Source organism: Galeopterus variegatus, unplaced genomic scaffold, assembly GCF_000696425.1.
Source record: "Galeopterus variegatus unplaced genomic scaffold, G_variegatus-3.0.2 Scaffold581, whole genome shotgun sequence".
Classification (NCBI taxonomy): Eukaryota; Metazoa; Chordata; class Mammalia; order Dermoptera; family Cynocephalidae; genus Galeopterus; species Galeopterus variegatus.
In genome coordinates this window covers 206,590-223,141 of record NW_007726692.1, presented here as the reverse complement: position 1 = coordinate 223,141, position 16,552 = coordinate 206,590, and the positions used below count along the sequence as shown (strand labels likewise).

Genomic DNA, 16,552 nt, shown 5'->3' with positions numbered 1-16,552 from the left:
GTATATCTTCATTTCAGAAGTATATTTTATTACATTTAAAATTTGAGATCTTCACTATGAAAAATGTTTGAAATTACAGTTGTGTTTTCAAAGAAAAAATTTATGATATTTATAATACATAAAAATATGGTATTATTCTGAAGAAAAAAATTGAAACACAGCTGTGTGAAAGTTGATACTTGACAAAATATATGACAACACAATGACAAAAGGGAGAATTGAGGTATAATACATAAAAATTGAAAAACAGCCTCATTCCCTCCTGGAAAAAAAAAAAAAAAACACCATAAGAATCCCTTTTAGATTGTCCTGAATCTGTAAATTGTAATACATTATAAAAAGTTACATTTCCCTCACTCAATAGAAGATCATACTTTTCCATAAGAAGAAAGAGTTTTTATCAATCTTTTTCACATCTCAAAGGAGTTCAGTCTGTTGCCACCTCAAATACATAGCCAGAGTTAAGTCTTTCAAGCCTTCAAGTTAGTCTCTACCTTGAAAACTTTCAGCCTTTCTCTTAGGGCTTTTGGCTAAAGACCAACTGGACAGTCAGGTCTTGAGTCATGAATTGCTGTTGTCATATACAAAAGCTGGGAGCCAAAAGCACTGCTATTGGCTCCAACACTCTGGCCATATGGCACGTGAAGCAGCTAAGGGCTTACCCTGTGTTCGATAAATAATTCCCAGTGGAAGCATTTGGCCCCTTAGCTTCAGAAGGCTCCTCATTCTCCTGTATGGGGCCAGCAATAGCACCTATTTGTTATGAATGGATGTGTTTGTCTCTCTAGCCTTTTTTTATTTATTTATTATTTATTTTATTTTATTTTTATTTTATTTTTATTTTTTTTTCGTGTCTGGCAACGGATCGCAACCCTCAGTGTCGCGCCCGTACCGGACCGGGACCGGCAACGGGATCGCAACCCTCAGTGTTGTGCCTGCACCTCGCTCAGCCAGTGAGCGGGAACCGGTCTGTATGTGGGATCCGAACCCTCGGCGGGAGCGCCACCACGCTCCCCACGGGGCACTGTAGCAGTGCGCCACCAGGCCGGCCCTCTCTAGCCTTTTTAAAAAAAAAAAATATATTCATGTACTTTAATTGACACATTGTAATTGTACATACTTGTGGGTATAATCTGATGTTTTATACATATAAGTTGCATAATGATTGGGTCAGGGTAGTTAATGTATCAGTCACCTCATGTATTTATCATTTCTTTGTGGCAAAAACATTCAAATGCTTCTCTTCTAGCTACTATGTAATATGCAAAACTTAATTCGAAGTACCCTCATAAGCTGGGAAAATCATATTCCACCTCATATGTTATGAAGATATCATAAGAATTAAGTCAAAACACATGAAGCCCTGTAAAGTGAAGTGCTTTGATATGCTTATTTTGTTAAGAAGTTTCTAAAGTGCAAAGTTTCAGTAGATGACCTTTCTTTTCTAGGAACATTTCATTGAGGTAATAGAGAACCAAGAATTCTTCCTGCTTCCAGCTAATGAAATATCAAAACTTCTGTGCAGTGATGACATTAATGTGCCTGATGAAGAAACTATTTTTCATGCCGTAATGCAGTGGGTGAAGCATGATGTGCAGAGCAGGCAACAAGACCTGGCAATGCTGCTTTCTTACATCAGACTGCCATTACTTCCACCACAGGTGTGGAAATTTACCCAGGCAATGTAAAGTATAGTTCTATAATACCACTAGGCTTGACCAATAAGTCATTCCTTATTGGCTTAATTTTTTTTTTATTTAGAGGATTTCTGGTAATTGGAGTATATAGGATTTGTCTGGCAGAAAGACATATCCATCCTTCAACTAGAGGTATTAATAATAGAGAGAAGAAACACGGGTAATAAAAATGAAGCAAAAACCTTACAGATAATCTCTAAACGTCAGAATACTCATTAGTTTCAGTTTTCTTTCTCATCAAATCGCAATTGTAACAAGCAGGGAAAATGACTAGGCTAACTCTTTTTTTTTTTTTTTTTTTTTTCTTTTTTTCCTGCCCAGCTTTTAAGGAAGGTGCTAATAATCAGTACAATAGCCTCCCAGTGGAGACTCTAGGAAGGAGTCAGATCCTGGATAGTACTTACTAACATGGATAACTATCTGCTATGATTGAAAGCATGCTGTCATACTTTCAGATGCACAAGAGCATCATTATAATGGCATTTTCATCATGCATGCTTAACTGAAGGATTATAGCAAAGGAGATTCTGAAAGCAAACACCCTTGGATAAGATCGAGGATTGACTCACCTCGTGAATTTTAGTACGTGAAGTTTAGTGAGGCTAGAGTGCAGTCCCACTACAGAATTCCACCATTGGTGACAACCACAATTTCTTCTCTGTAGCAAATTGATCAATAGTAGATATAATTTATAATATATATATGCATATATTGCATATATGCATTTCATATTTTTCAACCTGCGGCTGAAGTCATCAAAATCATCCACATTGAAAAGAGCATCCTTGTCTGGAATTAGTAGATTAATAGTTTCATTAATATTAAAAGTAATTTATTTTTCAACACAATCACTAATTAAACCTTAATGTTGAAAAATAAATTGTTAATCTGCTGATGATTTCTCCACTTTTGTTTTTTTACTTTTAGCTATTAATTAAATCTTATGTAACTATATACTTGCTCTTAAAAGTCTATATATATGCAGTGAAAGAACACTGACTGCCCTTCTGGGTATAGCAAATTTATCTAAAGGGAAAGGCTATAGTAATGCCAAAAAGAGAAATGTTAAAATATATATGCAATTTTAGACCCTAGGTTCTAAACCTGGAATTGATAGATGAATCTATAGAAATTTTGTTTGTATGAATGTGTGTACACTTTGGTATTCTCAAGGGGATCTATATTATTTATCAGATTCTCTAAGACAGTGACATTCAAAATGTCCCTGGACCAGCAGCATAGCATTGCCCATGAGCTTGTTAGAAACACAGTTTCTAAGACCCCACTCCATACTCACTGAAACAATTACCGAGGATAGGCTGAGGAATCACTGTTATAACAAGTTCTTTAGATGATGCTTAGATATGCAAAAATTTGAGATGCACTGTTTTAAGAGATCTGAAGCTCTTAACTTTACACTGCCTTAAGTCTATATGACATTCTTTCAGCGAAGTGCTTAGTTTTAATTTCTCTTACTATATTGGAATGAAGGAATATTTCCAGCCCAAATGCACAACAAGTGGTACCTTGGCCTCTCACCTCTGAGTATGCCTTATAAGAATATGGACTGTGTGTTGTACCTTTCTTTCTTTCTTTCTTTCTTTATTTTGTTTTTAGCTCCCACATTAAAAAAAAAAAAAAGAATATGGAGTGTGTGAACTCTTCCTGATGATGGTAATGATGGGCAATGGCATGCAAATATAGGCTTTCCAAAACAATTTTAAAAGTGACCTTAAACAAATATTTTAGAAATTAAATATAGTGAGAAGATTGTGATTAATCTCTGAAGAATATTTTCAGGAAAAAAAATTACATAGCCTGTTTTTCTAACTTGTTTCTAGCAGCATATGCATTAATGAAACTCTTGGTATCTCATCAGAGGAGCCAAAATAGTGATACATAAGAGATTACAGGTGAAGTGAGAACAGAGCTAGAGTTAACCAAGAACAGGAAACATCAGAGAAGTATTATGGAATGAGATTAGCGCTTTCATTTCAACAACCTGCTTGCTATTCCTCTTAATGTCATATGATAACATGGCCCAAAACTCCAAGGGAACCAATCTAATATAACCACTGATAACATTCCAAAACACACTCTTGATTTCTGTCCAACTCATTTCAAGAAAAACACTTTACCTAAGTTTTATCAATGTCAAGCAGGGTCTTATTGTCTGCCAGGTAATGATAGTCAGAAATGATTGACCATCTACTTTTGCTTATGTGTTGGCTAGTTGCTAATGCATGTACCTTAACCCACTTGAAAAGCACCTGTTTTCAGAATACTCAACAAAACTGATTTGATGGTAAAGATTCAGTCCGGTATGGGTGATATTTTAACTGGGCATGTTTGCACAACCACTCCAACCCTAAATCCACCAAAAAGGTGGCTGCTTGCATTAGCAATATGCAGTAGGCTAGGAGATGCTTGTTTGTGCAGATACAACCATTCTCTTTAAACTGCTTTCAGTACTCTTATAGATGCTTTTTTTACTCTCACTACTTCAGATTATATGTGTACATATTCAAAAGATGAATAATGTATCAATTAAATCTGCATAGATCATTAGCTACTACTATGAGGTTTTTAGTCATTTTACATGATAAGTGAAAATAAATATCCTATTAAGTAACTTAAAATATTAAATTATAAAACTTACACATTTTAATTAGCTTCAATTTTTTACAAAGTTATATAAACAAAAATATGTTCTTTCTAATGGTGGACTCTTCATTTATATGCCATGTATCATTACTTCTCAGTTACTGGCAGATCTTGAAAACAGTTCCATGTTTACTGGTGATCTTGAATGTCAGAAGCTCCTAATAGAAGCTATGAAGTATCATCTCTTACCTGAGAGGAGATCCATGATGCAAAGTCCTCGGACAAAGCCTAGAAAATCAACTGTGGGGGCGCTTTATGCTGTGGGAGGCATGGATGCTCTGAAAGGTAAAAGGAACAAACTAATGACCAAGTCATCCCTCCCAATCCACAGGAGATTGGTTCCAGGACCCCTGAGGATACCAAAGTCCACAGATGCTCAAGTCCCTTATATAAAAATGGGGTAATGTTTGTATATATCCTACACATAACTCCCATATATTTTAAATCACCTCTAGGTTATTTAGAATACCTAAAAAATGTAAATGCTATGTAAATAGTGGTTATACTGTACTTTTTATCTTGTGCTATTTTTATTGTTGGATTATTATTTTTATTGGGTTTTTTCCTCTTTTTTTCAAATACTTTTGACCCTTGGTTGGTTGAATTCACAGATGCAGAACCTGATGGTAATTTAGAAAGTGTCTTTATTCAAAACAAAAGATATATTCTCAACATGCTCCAAATTATGAAGGTTGCATTAAAGCCATGTGAAATGAATGTTTCTAATGCTAATTTTCATAAATAGGATACTTTATGCTATTTCTTGACCTTGTTTTTCTTCCTTTCTTCTGAGACATAACCCTTTAATTAGTGTTAACTAAACTCTTTGTAGGCACTTTTACTTTGTGGAAGCAATTTTTAAATTTGAATATTTGTTTTGCAATATTAGATATTTTCGGGGAAAACTTATTTAATGTTTATCATAAAGGTAAGGGATGAGTTCCTCCAAATTTGTTTTTTGACAGAAACAGAAGTGTATCCTCTAACTCTTCCTGTCACTTTTCTGTTAGATGCTAAAAGACCAGTTACAAAGAGTCTTGAAATGTTGATAGCAAGATCAGCAATTCAAACCTGGAATAAAATGATTTTAAGTAAGAATTTCATAAAATGGAATAGGAAACAGCTTCTGAAGCCATCATCCCTACCCTGAACCCTCCTTAGAACCTATTTTTCTTTAGCTCTGCCTTTTTACACTTCTCAGTCAGTGAATCCATGTTGCTAGAACAGTGAGGCAAAGATTTTTTAATTAAGAGTAGGCTGTGTAGAAAATAAAATCAAACCATGTAAAGGTATTGGCAAATCATATACAGAAATGTCATTTAACATCTTGTAGAAAATGATGCAAAAGTCAAAGTTTTGTGCTACTAACAATCTATTCTTTCCTTTGATATGTATAATTGGAAATTGGAAGACTATATAGGAAATGTGCCAATTAATCATAACCCTGTATAATAGGAGATTGTAAATGGAATTATTTCAAAGTTGTAGGGTTACTTCATGGGACTGGTGTTCTCCAGAAAATAAATACAATGGTATCCTATAATTAATTTCAAGTTCAGCAACTTGATATTTTATTACATTTTATTGAATATCATAAATATTAATAGCATGTTAGAAAGTTTCTTGTTTGGTATTTAAATTAAAAGGGTACTAAGTACAAATTGCAAGTGCAGGTATCTTGGGTTCCTGATTTCTTTAAAAATTCTAATCTGCAATATGAGAAATGGAAAATTTTGTGCTTATTTGTTTGAATTTTGTGGTATTTTTCCTACTTTTGTCATTTTTTTTCAGTCACGTCTTGTTGAAGTAATCATTACATAAAGGAATGTGTTACAAAGAATGGCTATAAGTATCTACAACTCCTTATCAGTTTTTAAAAATGAGTGAAATGTATGCCTATAATCCCTGTACTCTATTATCACAGTTTGATATGAAAGGAAGTGAAACCATTATTTTGAGACACTTTTTGAGTTCCTGGTATATGGAGACACTATAAAAGGCTCTATGGGAAATTGCAGACTATTGGAAGAATAATAAAAACTACGATTTTTGAGTACCTGATCCTTGATTGACATTTTGTGAACATTATTTTTAATCTTCAAAATAATGATACAAGATAAGTTTTATTACCCCTACTTTGCACATCTTAAGTTTGGGTAGCCAATCCAAAGACAAACATCTAGAAAGGCTGGAAATAGAATTTTTACTTAAATGGTATGTTCCTTTTTCTACATTGCCACTACTACAGAAGAAAGAACAAGAACAAACTGTTCCCTCTCTGTGAGGGTCTTAGAATCTATGAAAGAACAAGGATAAGTACTTAGCAACAACAAAAGAGAAAATGAAAGAAAAAAGAAAGTATAACAAAAATACCAAAGGGATAGCATTTATCTGCACATATCAGTATTAAATTGATAAAACGTACCAATTCACATTTTTTCACAAAAGTATAAACTAATTTTTATACACATGCCTTTTCTTATAATGTGATGTTTCAGGTATTTTTTTAAAGTTACTTTTTGAACTTTAATCTGTTGAGGTCTAGGAAATACAGTACTTCCTCAGTCTTTAATTTCCTCTCTGACTCATACAATACTCTTGAAGTTAGTTGTTAAATATAGATATCACACAAGTGGCTACATTTAACTATAACTCCTGAAATGTATTAGATAGTGTGATCACAGAGTCAAAATTTTAAAAATGATCAAACAGTAAACTTTAGATGTCTTGTGTATACAAGGTATTCAGTAACTTTTCACTTATTAAAAACATTGAATTATGAGAGACATTGTGGCAGGGGACAAAGTAAAGGCTTATAGAGTCACTTTTTGATCATTTTAGAACTACGTGGAGGAAATCAATAAATCATTTATATTCAGAATTGCAGGAACTAGTGTTCCCAGCAATACTACAAAGTTCAGTGGGTTTTGTTCACTCTTGAATAGATCATAAATGGAGATCGAGTAGGAGCTTAGAAATTCATTGAGAAAAAAAAATATTTGCAACATCCTAGGGCAAAAGTTGGATATACACACAAAAAAAATTCTAAGAAAGAAATAAGTAAAAAAACCTAATTTATATTTTTTGATCAAACATAGGGCTTCCATAGTAAGCCTACTAGAGGATTTACATTTACATTTTGATTAACTGGAGCATTGGTGGGAGTGGGTAAGGGGCTGAAAAAGTCTTCATAATTCAAGATACAGAACTACTAGTTACATATGTTCATGGTTGCAATAAAGCTATGTGGGATAATTTTATCTTCTATATTTAGTCTAATGCATGGAAAAAATTTAACCTGACATAAAACAGACATCTACATCTTTCAGTACAAGTATTCTACATACAGCTGAACAATATAACTTTGTACAATTTCCTAATTACCTCACCATTAATATCTACATAATATTAATAATTAGTGCAGCCTAGCTTTCATTTTCTAGTCTAAATTGACTCTTTGGTAAATCCCACTAATGAAAAAAGTTAGAAGTCAAAAGTTAAAGTCAAAAGAAGCAGATAGGAAGACAGATTTGGGAAGACTGGAATGACAAAATGAAAAAAAATGAAAACATGCAGCAAAAACTGGTTGAAAGCAAATTGAGTCAAAGTACATGTGAATTTGTTTGTAGATATTCCAGTTTTAACAGTATCAGCCGAAAATACTTACTATAGAAAAAGTAGTCAGATGCTATAATCTGACCTCTCAGCAGTAATATATAGAATAGATCAATCTCTGATCTGTATATATCAGCATTCAGCCAAATCCATGCAATAGTGAAAGATGCAGCAATTTAAAAGAATAAATAAATAAGTTCCTGTATGTTCACAAAATTTTACTGTGCAAATTCAAATTCTTAGGTCATAATCACTTATAATGCATATTTACCAAAAAAGATTTAAAATGAGAGGAAACAAACACTCTTTCCCTTAATCCAGTTTAATCCAAGACAAACTTGCAGAAGCAGCTATAGATCTGATATATACTCTGCTTAAATTTAGACTAGATATGACTGTATACGACAGCCTTATTAACTGCCAGAGTGGATACACTTCAGGTTTTAGATATATTTTAATTATAACTAATGGATTGCATTTTCTCCTCAAATCTTCCAGTAGAGGAACAAATGAAAAGTGTTTTTCCTTATTCCTATGGTTGGCTTTGTTCAGTTGGAATGAAATTTCCCAAACCTGCCCCCAAGCTGTCTTAGGTACACTATAGGTGTGAATAATAATTATATCATTTTCCACCTTAGGTTATTAGTCAGAAGCTTCTCTGTTGTATAAAATCAGCTTCTACTAAAAATAGCAGGAGCTATTATGAATGAACGGTATGAAGCATTGCCTACAAAAGTGACAATTTATTACAATAGTGATTATTTATTATGGCAATAGTGACTGTAGAGTATGGCAGTAAACTTAATATTTCAGAAATTGAGTAGAAAATTAAACTTTATTAACACATAAAGGAAGTAATACCTCAAAATTCTATACTTTTAATTATAACGCTCTGTGTTATGATCATGGAATTTTGTATGAATCAACACCAAAGGTTCATTTAAAAATTGTCATTTCTGGTCCTTTAGTCATTTATCTTTCAAATCAGCACACACCCTAAACTGAAAGATATAAAAGGGCATAAATTAACATATAGAATGGTCAAAAGTAATTAAAACTATAATGGATGTGTAAACATTCAATAATAAAATTCAAGGTATTTTTTGTTGTAAAATATGCTGTTTGACACCTGTATTAGTACTACTAGTAGCATAGTATAGCTAAGAAGGCCTTATGAGGGTATAAAGCATATATCACAAATAAACCATTTTATTCTGATTCTTCCATTTCAATCCAGAAGTGTCAAAATTTTATGTTGCTTTATCTTTCAAGTTATGGAATCATCTGAATTACTTACTTTAATTTGAGTTGCAATCACTGACACTGTGCTGTAACTTATGGGCACATAGATATAATGTGAATGATGCCTATTCAAAATTTTAATACAAGTGTTTTTTACTGTTGTTCAATATTCCTTTAACAGGTACCACTACAATTGAAAAATACGACCTCAGGGCCAACAGTTGGCTACATATTGGCACCATGAGTGGCCGTAGACTTCAGTTTGGAGTTGCAGTTATTGATAATAAGCTCTATGTTGTGGGAGGAAGAGATGGTTTAAAAACTTTGAATACTATGGAATGTTTTAATCCAGTTTGCAAAATCTGGACTGTGATGCCTCCCATGTCAACACATAGGCACGGCTTAGGTAAGAGCTTATATATAGTTACTGAAGAATGCATAGTTAGCAGACCTTCTTAAAAATTAAATCTAACTGCACATTATTGAGATTTAGCCAAACCCTTAGTCAAAATGTTTCCAAAATGCTAAAAAGTTTAATCAAATGGTAAAGTCCTGTAAAACTTTTTTCTTGTATCAGATGTCATACTTGTTTGTCCCGCCTCCCTTCCACTAATACTTTAAAGGGGTTCCATTTGAGGAAGGATAGCAAATTTTAGAAGAGATATGTTATTGAGGAGCATAAAACTACATGATGAAGCTTTCTTCTAAGCTCGATTTAGGGAGCAGAATACTTGATGGAAAGGCACTGTGGCTCTAGTTAGATGAATCATGTCCCTTTCCACAAGAAGCAAATGTACATTTCAGCAAAAGCCTTAGGATGCAGGTCCAAGGTGGAGATATTTAGGAAAACCATTTTGGCTGAAAGCAGCTCTAAATTATACTTAAGCCAGACATTCCCAAGAAGTTTAAGAAAGATGGAATAGGGGCTTCTGGAATAGTGGGGAACTTTGATTCTCCCAAATATTTGTCAGGGTACATCTTTCTTCATACTAGGCTCTATATGTTTTCAATTTTGGAGATTTTGTTGAAAAACAGAAGAATTAATTTTTTTCAAAAATTAACTTTTACACAGCTAAAAACTGGCAGATTCAGGGCTGCTATTGTTTGCCCCCAGTTATCCTGATAAACTGTCTTTGTCAAATGATACACTATGTAATTGTTTAGCTCAGTTATGTCAGTGTAATTCCTAGACATAACATAGAAAGCATGTCCTACGGAGAAATCAGAGCAAGCTTTTTTTAAATTTAATTGATAGTAAAGAAGTAGGAGAGGTGATGAGGATATACCACAGAGAAGCTGACTGGGATGGTGAAGAAAGTGGGGGAAAAAGCCAATTATGTGAATTCCCAGAGCAGATGAGAAGCAGAACAGGGCTATTCATAGTATCTAACAAAACAAACTTCTAACTAAACCTCAAAAATCCCTGTTGAGTTAGTTATCTCATTGGAATCTTTTTTATTCCTATGTTAAAAAGCAGGGGATATAAAGACCTACCACAGTCAGCCTATAATTGTAAAGTTTATCTAAGATTCAATATCATATCTACCTTTACATTTAAAAAAATACAGCATCAGAATTATACCAGAAAAAAAGCAGCTTCTCATTTCTATTACGTACCTAGAAATGGCGCATTCCACTATATTCTTTGATGTCATAGTTGCAACGATACCGTTCTATTATACAAGAACTACGACTGACAGTTTCCTAGGGTTTGAAGGCCATATTTAGCTTTCTATCAGAATCACAAATTTTTAAGCAATTGCATACAAAATGAAACAATATCCATGGTGTGTGGCATACCTAGGTAAGCCCTCATACTATTTTTATCTTTTAGGAGTAGCCAGACTTGAAGGACCAATGTATGCTGTAGGTGGTCATGATGGATGGAGTTATCTAAATACTGTAGAAAGATGGGACCCTGAGGGACACCAGTGGAATTATGTGGCCAGTATGTCAACTGCTAGAAGCACAGTTGGTGTTGTTGCATTAAATAACAAGTGAGTAAGTCCAAACACACATACCCTTTGCTCTTGGGTCATATGGTACAGAACATCAGTGACGTGATTCATCAGTCAATAAGCATTCCATATGGCCAGAACATCCTTATCAGTAATGACAGGCCTTTGTTGGAATGCTATCTTCCCTAGATGGAAAATACTTGTCTAAAATGAACATTTTCTTAAATATTCTGTAGGCTCTTGCTAAACATAGTGTGGTCCTGGGAAGAGCGGCATTAGCATTCCCCACAAAATATTTAGAAATGATGAATTTTAGCCCTGACCCTGATCTCCTGAATCAGAATCTGCAGTTCAAACAAGTCCCTCAGATGATTTTCATGCATATTAGATTTGAGAAGCATTTTTGTAGGCAAACTAGTTCCAATTTCACCTTCAAAAAGCCACCGCTTTTTACATTATGACTTATTCTTGACTTATCAAAAGTTTGGTTTGTCCATGTTTGTAACAAAGCAAGTCTTTTATTTCTTTCATCTGTCCCTCTCCTGAGTGTTCAAGGTTCCCAACTATAGAATCACACCAAGTCTCACCTTTCCTGAATATTTGCCTTTTCCTGATCACTTGCCTATGAGAGCAAGCTAATATATTGATACCTGATGATGTTACAGGTTTCCAAGACTTTGGAATGTTACCAGATAATTATGTGCTTTCTGACAAGGGACCTTTGGAGACAATGTCCAGTATATAGAAGGGGCTTGAATTACGAGAATTTCAGATAATAGAATGGGTCAGTGGCAGGAGACAGCCTTGCCTGTCTATACTGACTATGTGTAAAGCCAATACCTCATCATTGAAATGGACTCAATAGAAATTTTGACACAGGTGGATTTTAGCACCTACACAAGAAGAAATCAGAAATGTCTACAGTTAAGAAGAGATCCGGATTTGCAATGTTTTAGAGCTTAAAGTACTCTTTAATCCAACTATCTCTAGCCTGACCTATATGATGTCAGGTGATTTAGTAACATAATTCCCTACCTATTAAAGAACAGGCTGAAATCATCAAATTTTGCTCATTTAATTTTGTTTTGCTGAGTTGCTATTGTTCACAACTCACCATGAAGGATAGTTATAGGCATATGGTTTAATAAATGTTTATCCTTATGGGTGTATAATGAAGTTTAAATTAGATTTAAAATAAGGTCACAGATTTGGATGCCCATACTGGCCAGACACCAGAGAAAAAAAAAGAAAAAAGAAAAAATGCTTCTCATCAGATGAATTGGCATGTTAAATTTTATGGGAGAAATACCATAGCCAATATCTCTTTCTAGTAGAATTCTGTTTCTAGGTTCCATCCTATTCCCTTTGTTGTTTACTAAGTGAATACCTTCTTACTGATAAATGTTTTTATACTAAACAAAGTAGTACATAAAAACAACAGGGGTTCTGATGCTAGGCAGTTGGACCTAGCTAAAAGTGTTAAGGTTGTGGCAACTGGTCTTTGGAACTACCCTGCAAATCCTTTTGATATCTCCCTCAGTTTTTTGGCACATCATTTCTCATGGTATCTTTTAACCTGTCAAAGTCACTTTAACGAAAATGATGAAGGAGGGAGGTTTGGGATACAGTAGACCTTCACAGGTTCCATCAGATAACTATCCATTCACAAGCTCAAGCAATTCACTGCAAAATAGTGAGGGAGTAGAATTCATAGTCAGTAACTTCAGAAACTCGAAATTCTTTGTTCCAGGTTCTCTTACTCTCATTCTACACACACACACACACACACACACACACACACACACACACACACACACACACACACACACACACACACACACACACACACACACACACACACACACACACACACACACACACACACACACACACACACACACACACACACACACACACACACACACACACACACACACTTATCATACAATTTTATCTTTTTTCCTAGGTTGTATGCTATTGGTGGACGTGATGGAAGTTCCTGCCTCAAATCAATGGAATACTTTGACCCACACACTAACAAGTGGAATCTGTGTGCCTCAATGTCCAAAAGACGTGGAAGTGTGGGAGTTGCAACATACAATGGATTTTTATATGTTGTAGGGGGTCACGATGCCCCTGCTTCTAGCCGTTGCTCCAGGCTTACCAACTGTGTGGAACGGTAAATTGTTTCTGTTCATTTAAGTATGTGATTATTTGGTTATTTTTTTCAGAAATGAGAAAGATTTTTAATTTAGCAGAAAGTAGTCTTCCAAGTAAATACTAATTGTCTCAGTGGATTAAAACTTCATAAAACTGTACATTTACTCTTAGTCTCAAAATATTTTGATAATTTTCTCCTTATGCATTTCAGATCCAGCATAAAAAATATATTAAAAGGATATGCTGTTTTATTGTTTGACAGTCATGCTATAAAATAATAAGACAAAAGGGACGAAATAAGAAAATTTTATGCCACACTGTACCACTCAACCAATTCACCAGACTCAAATAAAAATAAATTTACTGTTTCTAAAATCAAATCTATTTTTAAAAGAATGAAGACTTACAGCCACAAAAATATACATTACAAATTACCAAAGTGAGACGTGAATAATGCTCTGAACACTGACTCTATTGCAATAAGTACTTGTATTTTGTTTCCAAAAGGTAACTTCTTTGAAGAGTAGACATTCGTTTGGGTAAATAGTATGATAAGTTGTTTAAAATAAGTGTCATATGACTTTGCAGTTATACCATTCACGTTTTCTTTTAAGATAGAAAAAGTGTATATGTACATAAACTAGTTAAATACTATTAACCTAAGACCAAGTGACAAATTTACAGATAATTATGGACGGTGTCCTCAAGAGAAATGTATAGAATAAGTAAAATTTGTAGTTTGTAAGCACACAAAAGTAAGAGGGAATTTCAGGTCTAGAAAAAAGTGCAACCAAAACCAAGGAGGTAAAGAAGGAGAAAGTTTTGTAGAAGAAAGCAGACACTTTGGGTTTAAATATAATTTAGAAGGGCAATTAAAAACACAATTAAGGAACTGATTGTATGATGCCTGAAATGCCAAAGATGAATCTTTGACATTTTATCTTGTAGGCAGAGGAATAATTGAATTTGGGGAAGTTGGAATATCCCAAAGAAAGCAGTTTGGGGGAAATTGATCTAACAATGATATATAGGATAGAATGTAGGAAGAAGAGACTAAAGGAAGAAAATGAATATTGTTTATCTTCTGAGAAGCACACCACTGAATTATAATTGATAATTAAAGCTAATAACTTCTTACAGGGAATATTTAGTGTGTGATGATTTTTTAAATATTTAATCCTAAATGAACAAGTCCCTACTACTCAATATATACCCAGAATTCTTCTCTTGAGGTCAGTTCTTAAGAGATGCAAACTCATTTTCCTTTAAGATTATGCAGGCCATAAATAAGAACAACCACTGTCTCAAATGTATAATGAACTATAGTCGAATATATGTGACAATGAGATTATCCACATTATTTCTTTCCATAGTTACCATAAGTAATATTCAATCACCTCTTAATGATACTACAATTTTTATTATGGCAAAATATACAAAATATGCATAACAAGAATTTTTTTCTTTTATTCATTTTAAGTGTACAATTTAGTGACCTTAAGTGCATTCACATGTTGTACAAACATCTCTACTATCCATCTCTATAATTTTTTCATCTGTTCAAACTGAAATTCTGTACCCATTGAACAATAAATCCCCATTTTTACCCACACCCCCCAGTCACTGGCAAACATCATTTTGTTTTTTGTTTCTATAAATTTGACTATTCTATGTACCTCGTAGAAGTGGAATCATATGTATTTCTCATTTTGTGGCTGGCTTATCTGACAGCATAATTTTTCAAGGCTCAGCTATGTAATAGTATGTGCTATATGGGTCAAGTGCGTCCCCTGAAGTTCACGTATTGGAAACTCTATCTCCATTGAAATAGTGTTAGGATGGTTGGAAATTGAGTTATGGTATTTCAAAGGTGGGGCCTTTGAGAGGTGATTGGATCATGAGAACTGTGCCCTCCTGAATGGATTAATCCTTTCATGAAGTAATGAGTTGTCATGGGTGTGGTTCTCATGGCTTTATAAGGAGAGCAAGTGAAATTAGTTCTCTTGCTCAAGATTTTCTCGCCATGTGATACCCTGGTCACCATGGGAATCTGTAGGGAATCACCATCAAGAAGGCCCTCACCAGATGTGTTCCTGGGACCTTGGATTTCCCAGCCTCTGAAACTGAAATTGTCCAGTTTCTGGGATTCAGTTACAAGCAACGGAAACAGACTAATACAGCATGTGTCAGAATTTCCTTTCCTTTTTAGGCTGTGTAATATTACATCTTATGTATATAACACCTCTTGTTTTTTCCATTCATTCATCTGTGGGCCTTTGAGTTGTTTCCACCTTTTGGCTACTGTGAATAACACTGCTATGAACATAAGTATGCAAATATCTTTTCAAAATCTTGCTTTCATGTCTTTTGAATATATAACTGGAAGTGGAATTTTTGGATCATATGGTAATTCTACTTTTAATTTTTTGAAGACGCACCGTATAGTTTTCCATAATGGCTGCACCGGTATTTTTATTCTCACCAAATAAGCAGAAGGAATCTAATTTTGCATATTCTGACCAACATATCTTATTTTTTTTTAATTTAGAAAGATGTTTAGCATATTGAGTAAGACAAATCAATTATGTTTTTTTTTTTTTTTTTGCTGTTTTATTTTTTTTTTTTATTTTTTTTTATTTATTTTTTATTTTGTCAATATACACTGTATATGATTATTATGGCCCGTCACCGACACCTCCCTCCCTCCTCCCTCTCTCCCCTCCCCCCCAAGAATGTCCTTTCCGTTTGCTTGTTGTAACAACTTCATGGAAGTATAGTTATTATATCTTCTTCCCCACCCCACCCCCCTCCGGTTTTTTTTTCTTTGTGTGTGTGTGTGTGTGTGTGTGTGTGTGTATGTGGGTGAATTAGTTTGTTTGTTTTTCTTTTTTTTTTTTTCTAGCTCCCACCAATGAGTGAGAACATGTGGAATTTCTTTTTCTCTGCCTGACTCGTTTCACTCAATATTATTCTCTCAAGGTCCATCCATGTTGTTGCAAATGGCAGTATTTCATTCATTTTTATAGCTGAGTAGTATTCCATTGTGTAGATATACCACATTTTCCATATCCACTCATCCGATGATGGACATTTGGGCTGATTCCAACTCTTGGCTATTGTAAAGAGTGCTGCAATGAACATTGGGGAACAGGTATACCTTCGACTTGATGATTTCCATTCCTTTGGATATATTCCCAGCAGTAGGATAGCTGGGTC

At 34.2% G+C, this 16,552-nt stretch overlaps 1 protein-coding gene across 2 annotated transcripts in view; it reads left to right on the top strand.

Moving 5' to 3' along the window:
• Window positions 1-16,552, top strand: part of KLHL4 (kelch-like family member 4) — a 119,657-nt gene that overhangs the window by 81,000 nt on the left and 22,105 nt on the right. For both annotated transcript variants that reach the window (XM_008570208.1, XM_008570207.1), the window contains exons 5-9: window positions 1,449-1,661; window positions 4,460-4,646; window positions 9,400-9,624; window positions 11,053-11,215; window positions 13,143-13,355. In XM_008570208.1, coding sequence (XP_008568430.1) covers window positions 1,449-1,661; window positions 4,460-4,646; window positions 9,400-9,624; window positions 11,053-11,215; window positions 13,143-13,355 — 1,001 coding nt within the window. The remainder of the gene's footprint in view (window positions 1-1,448; window positions 1,662-4,459; window positions 4,647-9,399; window positions 9,625-11,052; window positions 11,216-13,142; window positions 13,356-16,552) is intronic.